The sequence below is a fragment of the Oncorhynchus nerka genome, linkage group LG11 (genome assembly GCF_034236695.1).
Source record: "Oncorhynchus nerka isolate Pitt River linkage group LG11, Oner_Uvic_2.0, whole genome shotgun sequence".
Taxonomy (NCBI): domain Eukaryota; kingdom Metazoa; phylum Chordata; class Actinopteri; order Salmoniformes; family Salmonidae; genus Oncorhynchus; species Oncorhynchus nerka.
This window is the reverse complement of record NC_088406.1, coordinates 55,082,324-55,098,604: the sequence shown is the minus strand read 5'-3', so window position 1 is coordinate 55,098,604 and position 16,281 is coordinate 55,082,324. Positions and strand designations below refer to the sequence as shown.

The 16,281-nt window shown below is 44.2% G+C and overlaps 1 protein-coding gene across 1 annotated transcript in view; it reads right to left on the bottom strand.

Annotated features, from left to right (window-relative positions):
* wdr95 (WD40 repeat domain 95) overlaps positions 1–10,691 on the bottom strand; it is a 30,652-nt gene extending 19,961 nt beyond the window's left edge. Inside the window, exons 1-9 of the mRNA XM_029673296.2 lie at positions 10,469–10,691; positions 9,214–9,475; positions 4,399–4,422; positions 4,097–4,150; positions 3,789–3,872; positions 3,365–3,430; positions 2,710–2,940; positions 2,401–2,486; positions 1,932–2,024 (exon numbers count right to left, since the gene is read on the bottom strand). Coding sequence (XP_029529156.2) covers positions 1,932–2,024; positions 2,401–2,486; positions 2,710–2,940; positions 3,365–3,430; positions 3,789–3,872; positions 4,097–4,150; positions 4,399–4,422; positions 9,214–9,475; positions 10,469–10,536 — 968 coding nt within the window. The 5' untranslated portion in view covers positions 10,537–10,691. The remainder of the gene's footprint in view (positions 1–1,931; positions 2,025–2,400; positions 2,487–2,709; positions 2,941–3,364; positions 3,431–3,788; positions 3,873–4,096; positions 4,151–4,398; positions 4,423–9,213; positions 9,476–10,468) is intronic.
* Positions 10,692–16,281: the final 5,590 nt, after the last annotated feature.

Genomic DNA, 16,281 nt, shown 5'->3' with positions numbered 1-16,281 from the left:
ACTAAAGCAGGTCTCAGATCAGATTAGACATTAGTGAGACATGGTTTAGGCTGCCAGTGTGTGATCTGGTATAACATGGTTGAGACTACCAGTGTGTGATCTGCTATTAGTGAGACATGGTTTAGACTACCAGTGGGAGATCTGGTATTAGTGAGACATGGTTAGACTGCCAGTGGGTGATCTGGTATAACATGGTTTAGACTGCCAGTGGGTGATCTGGTATAACATGGTATAACATGGTTTAGACTGCCAGTGGGTGATCTGGTATAACATGGTTTAGACTGCCAGTGTTTGATCTGGTATAACATGATTTAGACTGCCAGTGGGTGATCTGGTATCAGTGAGACATGGTTTAGACTGCCAGTGGGTGATCTGGTATCAGTGAGACATGGTTTAGACTGCCAGTGGGCGATCTGGTATAACATGGTTTAGACTGCCAGTGTTTGATCTGGTATTACATGGTTTAGACTGCCAGTGAGTGATCTGGTATTAGTGAGACATGTTTAGACTGCCAGTGTTTGATCTGATATTAATGAGACATGGTTAGACTGCCAGTGGGTGATCTGATATTAGTGAGACATGGTTAGACTGCCAGTGGGTGATCTGGTATTAATGAGACATGGTTAGACTGCCAGTGGGTGATCTGGTATCAATGATACATGTTTAGACTGCCAGTGGGTGATCTGGTATTACATGGTTTAGACTGCCAGTGTGTGATCTGGTATTACATGGTTTAGACTGCCAGTGGGTGATCTGGTATTAGTAAGACATGGTTAGACTGCCAGTGTTTGATCTGGTATTAGTGAGACATGGTTTAGGCTGCCAGTGTGTGATCTGGTATGACATGGTTTAGACTGCCAGTGGGTGATCTGGTATCAGTGAGACATGGTTTAGACTGCCAGTGGGCGATCTGGTATAACATGGTTTAGACTGCCAGTGGGTGATCTGGTATCAGTGAGACATGGTTTAGACTGCCAGTGGGCGATCTGGTATGACATGGTTTAGACTGCCAGTGTGTGATCTGGTTGATCTGGTATTACATGGTTTAGACTACCAGTGTGTGATCTGATATTAATGAGACATGGTTTAGGCTGCCAGTGCGGGATCTGGTATTACATGGTTTAGACTGCCAGTGTGTGATCTGATATTAATGAGACATGGTTTAGACTGCCAGTGGGTGATCTGATATTAATGAGACATGGTTAGACTGCCAGTGGGTGATCTGGTATTAATGAGACATGTTTAGACTGCCAGTGGGTGATCTGATATTAATGAGACATGGTTAGACTGCCAGTGGGTGATCTGGTATTAGTGAGACATGGTTAGACTGCCAGTGGGTGATCTGGTATTAGTGAGACATGTTTAGACTGCCAGTGGGTGATCTGATATTAATGAGACATGGTTAGACTGCCAGTGGGTGATCTGGTATTAGTGAGACATGTTTAGACTGCCAGTGGGTGATCTGATATTAATGAGACATGGTTAGACTGCCAGTGGGTGATCTGGTATTAGTGAGACATGTTTAGACTGCCAGTGGGTGATCTGATATTAATGAGACATGGTTAGACTGCCAGTGGGTGATCTGGTATTAATGAGACATGTTTAGACTGCCAGTGGGTGATCTGATATTAATGAGACATGGTTAGACTGCCAGTGTTTGATCTGATATTAATGAGACATGTTTAGACTGCCAGTGGGTGATCTGATATTAATGAGACATGGTTAGACTGCCAGTGTGTGATCTGGTATTAATGAGACATGTTTAGACTGCCAGTGGGTGATCTGGTATTATAAATGTAAATGTAATGAGACATGTTTAGATTGCCAGTGGGTGATCTGATATTAATGAGACATGTTTAGACTGCCAGTGGGTGATCTGATATTAATGATACATGTTTAGGCTGCCAGTGCGTGCGAGACTAGAGGCTCACCAGTAGTCCAGTCTCAGAGGGACTGTCTCCAGGGAACTGATCTGACAGTACGGCTCTAGAGAGGACAGCTCATACAACTGGATCTCTCTGTCTCTGTAACACAGGACACACCGACAGGAACGTTGTCCCTGATTGTGTTCCAAATGGCACCCTAATCCCTAGTCCTAGTGTGCTTCTTTGTAGCAGTGCCCATGGTCAAAAGTAGTACACCATATAGAGAATAGGGTGCCATTTGGGACGCGGCCTCTAACTCCTACCATGGGTATAACAGGTCACACTGTTCAACTGAGACTCAGCCATCTGGGAATTGACCATGATTAGTGGTGGAACACAGATCTTGTCAAGAGAGTGCGTAGCAATAGACTGCACTAACACAAGACAGTAAAATAAAGGAATTTATGCAAAAGTAATGCTCTAGTTACTTTTCAGCTAAGCCTACATTCTGAAACAGACAGTACACAGCTCTTACCCTGTTCCCATGATAAGTTTGTTGTACTGTGGCATGGTGATAAAATCAGTTGCCCATTTTGGTTTTCTGCTCACAGGTCTTTCATGCTGCATTCAAAGCAAATCATTGAATTTAATTTATGCAAAATTCAAAACACATTTCCAAACTATGATATTTCCAAATTAGGACCAAACCAGGACCAAACTAGGACCACACCCTCTGAGAAGGGTGTGGTCCTACATAAAAAAAGGACAAGTCTACTTTCTCACACTTCAAAACTACTCACTGACACACATATACACACACACACACACACACACACACACACACAAACACGCTCTTGCTCCTCTTCAGGTTGAGCTCGGGGCTCCAGTAGTAGACAGCCCCATCCTCGCGGACGGTGATGATGGTGCCATCGGGGGTGGAATGGACGCGCAGAACGGGCTCTCCGTGGCTTAGGGCCCTGACCGTGGCTGGCAGGGAGAACGCCACCTGTTTGCCGCGCAACACTGACTCCTCCTTCTCTGTGTACTCCAACTGCATGTACGTACAGAACTCATCCTGCAGGAGATGTCACATCAATATAGTACTTTATTTATTCCACAAGCTGCAATAGGCAATAATGCAGGCAAGCAGTGCGAATACATATGACAAATAACATGAGACATAACAAATGGAGATAATAGTTATTAAAAACATTTGTGGTGTAGGATAGAAGTGCAACTCAAGTGTGATCATCAGCAGTTATGATATACATATATGTACAGTATACTCTAGAAATGGGATATCAAACTAAATTCCTGGGATCAGGCTAAAATAAAATCTTTGTTTGACATGGAATCAAACCCAAACATTTTGAAGATCAGTTTCATGGAGATTGTACTTAATATTTTGTCAGTTGCTTTCCTTGGGCAGTCACCATTCCATTCTAAGGGGAATAAATATGTTGTGACCTGGGTAAAGGAAATGAATCTTATCATCTCACCCATTCAATCCTCCCCTGGCCAGAATAATCGATCTTCATGAATAGTTCTTGGATCTGGGCATTGTTCTGACATTCACAGAACAAAGGAATGATGGGACAGACAACAAAAACATAGCTGAGTCCAGACATCGTTATCAGGGTTGTTAAAAATACAATGAAACATTTACAGTGTGACAAATAGAAAACTATTTTATTTAGAGAGAGAGAGAGAGAGAGAGAGAGAGAGAGAGAGAGAGAGGGGAAGAGAGTTCTATTTCACTTGCTTTGGCAACGTAAACATATGTTTCCCATGCCAATAAAGCCCATTGAATTTAATTTAATTGAGAGAATGAAAGAGACAAAGATCCAGCCATTTATTAATCTGTCTGTCTTATAATTAAAAGTTGCGTCATCTTGGTGCTTTTCCAGTTCCATTGACACTTACTATGTTGTGTAAGCCCAAACACTTCTTCACTATCAGTCCAAAGTTCAACACATCCAGGGATCTTTGGCCACCCATTTCAAATTCCTGCAGAGGAGAAGGTGTCATTAAACGCATTGGATCACTGAATTCCAAATCGACCCCAAGCCCCTACTTCTGTAGATTTGAGGATTGGATATGCATTATAGTAATAGCTTCATCTTGCCTTCTGATTGGCTAGGGTTCGATTGGAATTAAACACGTATATCCATAAGGAAAGACCATACTAGGTCATCCCAACAACACATTCTCAAACCATATTAGAAATGTACCTCAAATGCCAGTTTGAGCTTTGTCAGGCTTTCAAGGGATACTCTCTGCTCAATCTATTTGGGAAAAAAATATGCATTTTTGTCATTATAGTGTCACAAATGATATATTTTTTAAGTAATTCCACACAGGAATGAACAGATACTTCAGATCAAAGCAGTGTTTTAATACACAATAAGATAATAATAGAATTGGAAAATTGTTTCAGAATTGTTCCATTACTTCTGGAAAATGAAGAACAGTGGAGAGGTGACAAATCAAACTGCTCCTTCAATTCTCACAGCCCATGCAAGACGTCACTTACCAGCCAGTTAATGAACTCAGAGCGCTAGAGATACAAGGGAGGGGAGCGGAGGGGACAAGGTTGAGAGAGGACTCTGGCTAACATGGCACACAATTTCCATTTAATTAACAACACACTAGGTGGCAACGTTGAGTGGGGGTTAGACCCCCGTTTTAGTGGTCCTGAGATGCAGGCATCACTCAAACATACACTCACAAACACTCATACACACTAACACATACACGTAACAATATTGCTTGTGTCCCTCTCCATGTCCCAACCTGGGCTTGAACCAGGGACCCCCTGAACACATCAACAACTGCCACCCAAGAAGCATCATTACCTATTGCTCCACAAAAGCCGCGGCCCTTGCAGAGTAATGGAAACAACTACTTCCACTAACTAGCTAATCATTTCACATCAGCTACACACACACACTTATCCGAGACACAGCAATGCACACACCCACACACACACACAGGACAAACAAACACACTCAAATACATTCAATCTTACACTGCACACACAAAGTGGAGGGTGGGGGAGAGCTACATCTCTGTATGTTCCTAGGGGGAGGGCGGTGTGACACCTTGACATGGTGACATGCCATGTTCTCTGTAATAATGGCCTCTCTCAGATGTGACAACAGGGTCTCCTAGCAACAGGCCTTTCATGCCTTTCATCCAAGGAGCCTCTGATCTGTCATTAATGAATATCAGGGATAAACACACTAACAAACTCCTGGACTGCCTGTGTGTGTGTGTGTGTGTGTGTGTGTGTGTGTGTGTGTGTGTGTGTGTGTGTGTGTGTGTGTGTGTGTGTGTGTGTGTGTGTGTGTGTGTGTGTGTGTGTGTGTGTGTGTGTGTGTGTGTGTGTGTGTGTGTGTGTGTGTGTGTGTGTGTGTGTGTGTGCGTGTGTGTGTGCGTGTGTGGCAGATGTGAAATGACTAGCTAGTTAGCAGATGGGAAATGTGGGGAGGTACTATATACAGTGGGGCAAAAAAGTATTTAGTCAGCCACCAATTGTGCAAGTTCTCCCACTTAAAAATATGAGAGAGGCCTGTAATTTTCATTATAGCTACACTTCAACTATGACAGACAAAATGAGGGGGAAAAAATCCAGAAAATCACATTGTAGGATTTTTAATGAATTTATTTGCAAATTATGGTGGAAAATAAGTATTTGGTCACCTACAACCAAGCAAGATTTCTGGCTCTCACAGACCTGTAACTTCTTCTTTAAGAGGCTCCTCTGTCCTCCACTCGTTACCTGTATTAATGGCACCTGTTTGAACTTGTTATCAGTATAAAAAAGACACCTGTCCACAACCTCAATCAGTCACACTCCAAACTCCACTATGGCCAAGACCAAAGAGCTGTCAAAAGACACCAGAAACAAAATTGTAGACCTGCACCAGGCTGGGAAGACTGAATCTGCAATAGGTAAGCAGCTTGGTTTGAAGAAATCAACTGTGGGAGCAATTACTAGGAAATGGAAGACATACAAAACCACTGATAATCTCCCTCGATCTGGGGCTCCACGCAAGATCTCACCCCGTGGGGTCAAAATGATCACAAGAACGGTGAGCAAAAATCCCAGAACCACACGGGGGGACCTAGTGAATGACCTGCAGAGAGCTGGGACCAAAGTAACAAAGCCTACCATCAGTAACACACTACACCGCCAGGGACTCAAATCCTGCAGTGCCAGACGTGTCCCCCTGCTTAAGCCAGTACATGTCCAGGCCCGTCTGAAGTTTGCTAGAGAGCATTTGAATGATCAGAAGAAGATTGGGAGAATGTCATATGGTCAGACGAAACCAAAATATAACTTTTTGGTAAAAACTCAACTCATCGTGTTTGGAGGACAAAGAATGCTGAGTTGCATCCAAAGAACACCATACCTACTGTGAAGCATGGGGCTGTTTTTCTGCAAAAGGACCAGGACGACTGATCCGTGTAAAGGAAAGAATGAATGGGGCCATGTATCGTGAGATTTTGAGTGAAAACCTCCTTCCATCAGCAAGGGCATTGAAGATGAAACATGGCTGGGTCTTTCAGCATGACAATGATCCCAAACACACCGCCCGGGCAACGAAGGAGTGGCTTCGTAAGAAGCATTTCAAGGTCCTGGAGTGGCCTAGCCAGTCTCCAGATCTCAACCCCATAGAAAATCTTTGGAGGGAGTTGAAAGTCCGTGTTGTCCAGCAACAGCCCCAAAACATCACTGCTCTAGAGATGATCTGCATGGAGGAATGGGCCAAAATACCAGCAACAGTGTGTGAAAACCTTGTGAAGACGTACAGAAAACGTTTGACCTCTGTCATTGCCAACAAAGGGTATATAACAAAGTATTGAGATAAACTTTTGTTATTGACCAAATACTTATTTTCCACCATTATTTGCAAATAAATTCATAAAAAATCCTACAATGTGATTTTCTGGATTTTTCTTCTCATTTTGTCTGTCATAGTTGAAGTGTACCTATGATGAAAGTTACAGGCCTCTTTCATCTTTTTAAGTGGGAGAACTTGCAGAATTGGTGGCTGACTAAATACTTTTTTGCCCCACTGTATCAACAGTTAGCTTACTAGTGGAGATCGAGAATTGAATCAATCATTGCATTTTGGGTGCATTTGAAACATGTGTAACCACACGATTCAGCGTCAAACACCGGGACTATGTCAGGGTTCTAACAGGAGCCATCACACTGCTAGAAGAAATGGTGCTATATAGAACCAAAAATATAAGGGTTCATTTCATTTAACCATCTAAATGTTTTATAAAGACCCACAAAGCATTCTTATTGTTTAGCAGTGCAGGACAATCATTATTTATATGAGACTGGGAGGGAGCATCACTCTCATAACCCCATTGCTCTCCAAATCCTTCTACTGACTGACTTCGACTACTGACTCCATTAATATTTCTACCTGAGGCAGAATGTACCTGCTATCACATGGAAGTCCTTAAACGGGCAATCTGGGATTGGTACATCCATTTGTTTTTACTTTTACTTAATGATATATGGCCATTGATTGTTGATTAATGTGATTTAACCTCTTGAGCTTAGTTCAACTGTTTGACACCATCAGAACCCAAAATGTAAGGTGGTTTTACTTTATTGTTTGTAATGAATTTATAAACAAACATTGTTGAGCTTCAAAACATGGTTCAAACTATCATTTTGATCTCATGAATGGTCAGTTCTTGCATCCGTAGCTCCATCTATTTTAGAGTGGCCCTTTAATTAACAGCTAAACTATAAAGAGAATCTGCTATCTAGCCAAACTATTTCAGCAGAGCAGTATTCTCATTAGATGACCAAAGACAGAAGAGGCTAGCATGGAATCCACACAATATTCCTCTGTTTCACTATTGTCTGACTTTATCGAATAGAGCAATGTTCAATGTTTAATTCCAGTGACAGTCTATTAAGAAGAGACAGTGATAGACAGACAACTGTAGGGGCCAAGGTTCAGGTCAATTCCGTTTTCAATAGAGTCAATTCATGAATTCACTTCCTGGATTTCTGGAATGGACTGAATTTATTCCTAACACTGCAGTGACAGTTTGGGATTACCAATCTCAGGGTTGCTCCCCTTTCTCCAGTCCAGTTGAAGGTTGTTATTTGTTTCAATGGAAATCCCTTTAGCAAGACCCAGTAATTGTGTTTGCTTTAGTACACAGGCTTCACTGGTCCTGATAATTCTCTGCCTGCCAGAGGCCCTGTCATGTAATGAGAAAATCAATTCTCAACTTCATTCAAAATGTCATTTCTGGCATAACCTCAAATTGATTCCTCCCTTGGGTGTCTGCTTCAATTCTACTCTACTGACACCTTAAGGTTAAACTCATCATGATACAGATTCTATGAGTCAGTCAGTCAGCGTTTCAGCCCAGTTTAGTATAAAGATAGGGGATGGGGCTGGTGAAATGTAACCACTTTCAAATTCATAGACGGGTCAAACAACTAAAACAAATCTTCAAATGTTTGTGTAACATTACCTTTTTAGGTACCCAATTCGTTTTTTAATTCATCAAGACTGTCTGTCTGTGTCACTTGTATCCAGCAAAAAAGAAAATGACATTTGCACTTCCACCATTCCAGAGCTTTTTACATCCTCATGGAGACACGTTCGTGAATAGTGAACAATTAGGCCACTGATTCGTTAGCAACCCTGACGTCTGTCTATACCTGTCTCTAAGTAACAGGTGCCCAACAAACCTTCCTCTGCTGCTGGCTGATAACCAATGCCTAGTAACACCACCCAGGGTATGAGGAAGGTAATGGGTTGGTAGTCACAGACTATATAATAATCCCACAGCATCAAACCACATTCATCTTCCAAAATGAGTTTTCAAGACCTACATCGAGAATAAATATTCAAGTGAATAATTAAAAAGCCGACTTCTGTCATAAAAACTATGGGACAGCTGGAGAATTTGAATATTGAAACAATTTTGCAAATGTCGGAGAGCCAGACAGCAAGGTTTATAGAAATCCCCACTGTTGAAAACAAAATGTTAGTCTAAAAGAAATATGAGATAATGTCTAGATGCTTTTTATAGTGGAGATCAAGATTATAAATTGCTTGGCTGGGCTGATGAGACAGTGGATTGCGCAGCCAGATGGAACAGAGTAAATAGGCATTTTAACGTCATGGATTTAGACAGTGGTGACTTGTGGAATAGACACCAGCTTGAATGTATTTTTAACCAATCAGCATTCAGGATTAGACCCACCCGTTGTATAATGGGAAACAACGTATTTTGCTTTTTAGTCCAGAACTAGGCTTAATCTCAGTCAGGGAAACTGTCCTTTAGGGTGGTATACCTTGAGCTTGCTGAGGCTGTGTGTGGGATCGTCACTGTAGAGTAGTCGTGACCTCAGTTTGACCTGGTCTCCCATGGTTACAGAGTGGCGACGGTTCTCCTGTCTCAGCAGCTCACGCTCCAGCCACTTAGGAGGTGGCCTGTCCTCTGACACGGCCCCCAGGTGCACCCTCGGGACACCAGGGTCCGATCTCTCTCCCCGCTGCTCTGGCCCCGACATCTTAGTCCCTCGCTCTCCTGCACTCCCCAGCTCAGCAAAGACGCTGTGGAAGAAGAACCCAAAAGTTGCAGGTTAAGTCCAGAAAAGAAGACCCTGTGTAATTGGTGCTCTGACCTAGAGGGGATCCAACCTTACATTCGGATCCTTCGGATCCTTCAATTCGGATCCTTTTTTCATGAATTGGTCTTTTGGCCAACCAGATCACCTCTGAGAAAGATCTGATGTGAAAAGATCTGACGTGATTGGTCAAAAGACTAATTAGTGGGGAAACTAACCGAATTGGGCTGCCTGTAGAAACGCAGCCTTAAAGTCAATGCTGTGAGAGGGAGGAAAGCCCTGTGTGCAGCTACATCCGCCACATAATACAGTCAGTCTCAAAAGCCTTCCAGACAAACCAACCACACAGCAGACGGAGGTTGCAAAATAAGTTGTTCCTTACGTAATGCGCGTTAGATAACTACTGTACATCAGCGGGAGTCTGTGTGTATAGCAGAACTTCTCTGTGAGGTTATAAACTTTGCTTGACACAGCCACTTTTATGACAAATTCCGCATGATCTGGCAATTACAATTTTGTTTACCAAAACAGAAGATAGGAGGGGGGCTAGGAATAACAGCATTAAAATCTTATCAAATCTGGGGAAATGTATTTAAACGGAGCTCAAATGAATTTGGTTTCCAGTGCTACATGGTAAATGTAGAGCTGTGCCACCGAGGCCACTTCCACAACCCCTTGACAACAGTCAACAGGCTCTGAAAAATAGGCATTCTGCTCCTTTAGAGAGCAACAACATTGCAGTGCAACAACGCAAAAGCCTCAACCCAAACCACCTGTCACCCCAGCTCAACCTTGTTAGCCCCATGCTGAGATGAAAGCCCACACTGAAAAACAGCAGAGCAAAAAATGTGATAATCAATTAGAAAACCAGCATGGAATCACAGCTGATCTGCTGTTAAAAGCAACAACAACGCAGTGGCTCATGACTGACTCTCAAACTGACAGGAGAAAAAGCAGAGGAGAAGCAGAGGCAGAATACCTGGACACATTCTGAGCCTCTAGTTTCCCAGCAGCTGAAGAAGGGCGAATTTTCTTCCACAGCGGCATCCCAGTAGTCTTTGTATGTCTGTGTCTGCTTGTGTGTCTGTCAGCCCGGTCCAGTGTTCACTTGTCTGTTAGAGTGGAGGAAATGGAGGAGCTCAGCCTTTCAGAACCAGTTCTGCGCACAGCCTCTGCTTCTCAAGGTCTCACATTACCTGACACAGTTCACCTGGACTCACGTGGGTGGCTCTCTGGTAACTAAGATACTCCCTGGTAACTAAGATACTAACATAACTACCGGATGCATTTCTGCTAATATTGTCTGTTCCACAAAGCAGACAGAACCTTGGATTAGATCTAAAGGGCACTACCCTTATTGGTGTAAACCTGCGTAGTTGTCATGTGACTGCCATGTTATAATGATAGTATTACACTAACAACTGTCTCTGAAACCTCATTCTGACAGCCTTTTAAAACAGTAGGAATACCCGTGGCGACCCGTCATTCAGGGCAGGTGGGGCAGATAATACCTTCATTATAACATGGCAGTTACATGACAACCACCCACGTGAGTCCGGGTGAACTGTGTCAGGTAATGTGAGACCTTGAGAAGCAGAGGCTGTGGGCTGAACTGGTTCTGAAAGGCTGAGCTCTTCCATTTCCTCCACTCGAACAGAGTGTTGGAGGCCCTAGTCGAAATTGTGTTGTGGGGGGGGCACCACACCTTGTGCATTTTAGAGTTAATTCTGTGCAATTCTACACATTTTGTCAAGGGGCATAGAACATTTTGCCATTTTAAAGCAAGTTTGCTGCAATTCTACACATTATGCCATGGGTTGGAAGAGAACATTTTGCAATTGTATAATTATTGTACGATTTTACTCATTTTGCCACGGGGTGGAGAGAAAACCTGCTGATGCACAACCACATTTTGAAATTGCACACTGTGTATTCTACTTCAACTGAGTTCCAAATGTATTTATTCAAATTTGTATTCATTTTTTGGGGAAATTGATCTGCAACCTTACAAAAGCGGGACCAGGGGCTGCCAGTTGCCCATCCCTGCCCTATATAATATTCCCTACTTGTCAAAAGAAAAGGGAATAAGATGCCTTATAGCAGCGGCATTTGCGATTGGTCTACAACGACAAAAAGTTCTCATATTTTTATTAAAGTATATATATTATAATTCATAGGCTAAGTTTTAACTGTTCATAGAAGTCCTCTAAATGTGTACATTTTCCTGTTTAAAAAATATATTGTTCAAAACAAGCTGTACATACTTACTACTCTGCCCCTCAGTTACTGCCAGCAGCAGCTGCTCCGCCTCCGTGGGCGCATAGGCCATGACATTGCTTGGATTGTTTTGCCAGCTATTTGCTATGAGAGGGAATTGCCCCAATGAAATCGCAGGATTTCATAGGATAACACTCAACAGCACAAAGTAAATGGACCGTCCTTGGGTGCTCAAATGTATGTCCGTTCTGTCAGAACTTCTGGGTCTGCTCTACGCTCCCTCCCAATGAGTTTCTTTCCCCAGACGGCTTACTTCCGCACATGAGACTAGATCTGCTCTATATCAGGTACAGATGACGCTAAATCAAAAAGAAAAAGACAATAATTAACTTGGAAATAAATCATCATAACAGTCATTGTAGCCTGGGACCTGATAAACCAGACAACTACATCTAACAAGAGTTGAAGGACAGAAGGATACACTAGCTAGAACCTTCTCATCGCGGATCTGGTAACACAAAAAAGCATGGCAAATTTGATTGTTTCTACTGTAGGTGACTGGGTGACATGTTGTGTGGACTAAAATAGCATAAAACCGAATGATTTACAAAGCATGATCAAATTAAATAGCACGCCACAGTCAGGTTTTTGAAAATGTTAGATTTTTAACTAGTTTATCTACCTTTAATAAGCAGCTAGCCTACTAGCTACTTAGCGCCATAGACAATTTCAACACTTTCTAATCTAATATTTGACTAACTCGGAAATATGAAGTTATTTCAGGATGAAACTGAACTTGCTTTGTGACATTATGTTTGTCACGCTCTGACCGGTTTCACCTGTTCCTCCAGGTGTTGTTTATTTTCCCCAGTGTATTTATCCCTGTGTTTCCTGTCTCTCTGTGCCAGTACGTCTTGTATGTTTCCAAGTCAACCAGCGTTTTTCCCGTTCTCCTGCTTTTCGTATTCTCCTTTTTCTAGTCCTCCCGGTTCTGACCTTTGCCTGTTTCTGGACTTTGTACCCGCCTGGCTGACCATTCTGCCTGCCTTGACCATGAGCCTGTCTGCCACTTTGTATCTCCTGGAATCTGATCTGGTTTTGACCTTTTTGCCTGTCCATGACCATTCTCTTACCTACCCCTTTGGATTAATAAACATTGTAAGACTCCAACCATCTGCCTCCTGTGTCTGCATTTGGGCCTCACCTTGTGCCTTGATAGTACAAACTGGCCATGTCAGACCCAGCTTGACTTGGACCAGCTTTTTGAGCTACAGTCATCTTCGTTTTCTTCAGACCGATCAAAGATAGCATATATAATTACGTTAATGTCGGCAAGGGCGCTCTCCTGGGCTACGGCAGTTTGGGAACAACAATCTTCCATTTGCGGTCAGGAATTCATGGTAGAGGAGGAATTCATGGCAGAGGTGAGAAAAGTTTTTGAGTCTCCGTTATCCGGAAGAAAGGCGGCTAGCAAACTGTGGACTTTCGCACATTGGCTGCTGAGAGTGCCTAGAATACAGAGTCTCTTTTCGCTACTTTTCTGAGGAGGTAAAGGATGAGCTAGCTGCTCGGGAACTGCCGGTGGACCTCGGCTCTCTTATCGCCTTAACCATTAAAATTGATGGACGCCTAAGGGAACATAGGAGTGAGAGGAGGTCTGGTCTCGGGCACACTCGTGCACACGATATGGCGCGTTCACCTCCTATGGAATCCGGAGGTTTCTGAAGGCAGTTCTTCTGAGAGGATTCGAAGCCACCCGTGCTCTCTTGTTAATCTACGATGGGTGAGTTGGATACTCCTGAGCCTCTGCAGTTGGGAAGAACTAGGCGATCAGTTTGGGAGCGCTCAAGGAGGATGAATAATAACTGTTGTCTGTACTGTGGCGGGGCAGGACATATTATAGCTACCTGCACTATTAGGAAACCATTGTCTCTGTGGGTACCAGTACTATGGTGAGTCAGACTGGGAGTTCCCTAAATCCCCCTTTTTGCTCTTGTGCTGTGGGGAGACCAATCTAAGTCTCTGAGTGCTCATTGACTCTGGGGCTGATGAATGTCTTATGGATTCCATGATAGCTTCGAAGCTTGGTATTCCCACTCAGCCTCTCTCTGTGCCCATGGATGCTAGGGCATTGGACAGCCCCTCTATATGGGAAGTCACCCATAGTACTGTGCCCGTTCAATTGCGGGTTTCTGGTAACCACAGTGAGACCATACAGTTCCTCCTCATTGCATCTCCCCATGTTCCAGTTGTGTTGGGATTTTCCTGGCTACAAAAACACAATCCTGTGATTGACTGGACCACAAGCTCTATCCTGGGTTGGAGTCCTTTTTGCCATTCCCACTGCCTTCAAGCAGCACAGCCTTCCCAAGTCGTCCTCCTCAGGATGTTAGCAAGACTGTGGATATCTCTGAATGCCTACTGAATACCATGACCTCCTGGAAGTGTTCAGTAAGGCAGGTGCTACTTCCCTTTCCCCGCACCGTCCTTATGATTGTGCCATTGATCTTCTCCCTGGTACTACACCACCTCGGGGTTGGTTGTATTCTCAGTCTGGACCAGAGACCAAAGTTATGGAGGAGTACATAGAGGAGTCTCTGGCCACTGGGGCCGTCTGTCCTTCTGCATCATATCACTGTCAAAAATCGTTACCCTCTATCTCTCCTCGGCATTTGAACTTCTCCAGGGGGCTACCAGGTTTTCCAAGTTGGACTTTCGGAATGCCTACCACCTGGTTTGGATACATGAGGGGGATGAGTGGAAGACAGCCTTCAACACAGCCAGTGGACATTATGAGTACCAGGTCATGCCATTTGGACTCACAAACGCCCCTGCTGTCTTCCTGGCTTTGATCAATGATGTGCTTCCGGACATGCTAAACCGGTTTGTGTTCGTCTAGAGAGAGGAATAAACCGGCATGATTTTGAAAATCAGTCCACAACCACCAAAATAGTTTTGAAACCATCAGAGGGGAGATCAGTAACAAAGTCAATGAACAGATGAGACCAGGGATGCTGAGGCAGGAACTACTCTGCTGGAGCGTGCCGGGAGGACTTAGTTTGAGCTCACAGAACAGGAATTGTGGGTAGGTTGGACCCAGGTGCAGAGAAGAGACCAGATGAGGAATCAGTGGTACATAATACTTTACTGAGAAATGGTAGTCGTAGGATCACAGTACACCTGGGAAAAAAACTAAGTCTCGACTACTCACTCAGGAAACGACCACACACGGTAAACAATTCAAGCTTCTGCAAAGGACCACAGAAAACACATTTTTTAACAGGTACACAATAATGAAATAATAAGACACCTGAGCCCAATTCAAGTCTCCACATCTACATCCCAGACCACAGGAGATACGGTACAAGATGGAACGGGAATGCAGGTCCTCCGGCATTCGGGTGCCCAATCCGTGATTTTCATCTTCGACCATGAGATGGTGGGGTTGTGGCGTTGGAGCCATGGGAGGCCGAGGATGATCCTCTGATCTGCTGCATTCATGATGAGGAAGGGAATATTCTCCTGATGAATGGACTCCATCCATGATGGTTCTGGATCCTAGTGGTCGATTATCAAGGGCTTGGACCGGAAACAGAGATTAGAGTGGGTATGAGGTGATATTAAGAGAGGAGGCGAGAGTCTGGCGGCTTCGGAATCCACTAGCACTGTAGAAAGAGTAACTGAGGGACAGCCAGCTAGTGTGATCGACACTAAAAAGGGTATGGAAGAAAATGAGGATGGGATACTTACACCTGCGCCAGGGGGTGGACAATCACGTGCCTGTCCTTCTGATCTCGTGGATCCCGAGTTAGGATGTACCGGACACTGCTGAAGCCCTCCTTGACCCCAATAGGGATAGAGTCCCAGCTGTTTCCGTCTACATCATTCAGCCGCAGAGAGGCATGTGATCCCTACCTCCATGGGCTCAGGCTCTGATACAGAGTGGTCACTGAAGGAGGGAGAGAAGTGATGAGGGTACCGACGCTCCCGAAGTAGGTTATCTAGACGGATGGCCATCGCGATGTGTGCGTCCACGGAGAGTGTCATCTCAACATGCCAGTAGAAAACTCCTTGCGCAGTCCTCTACTGAATAGCATACGGAGCGCCGGCTCAATCCATCCGCTGGATGCTGCTACAGTCAGGAAGCTGAGCATGTACTCGGCAGCGGTCTAGTCACCCTGCCGTAGTCGGAATAGGTGCACCCCCTCTCTCTGCCCTCCAGTTGGTGAGCGAAGATACCTCTGAACAGAGCCATGAACCCCTCATATGAATCCATCTCCTCCTCCATCTCCCAGACAGCCGTAGGCCACTCCAACAGCAGAGAAATAACCGTGGCAACCTTGGACCTCTCAGTAGTGGGAGCTCCCATCTGGTGCGCAAAATAGAAGGAGCACTGGAGTAGGAAGCCACGGCATTTAGATGAGGTTCCATCATATTTATCCGGGAGGGACAGACAGGAATCGCTGATCTGGGTGGACTGCCGAGTTTACGGGTGTGCTCGACTAAGTAGGTATCTCTGTTCGTCAACCATCTGGGAGATGTCCTGATTACCCACTGCTTCCATTTATTGAGGCG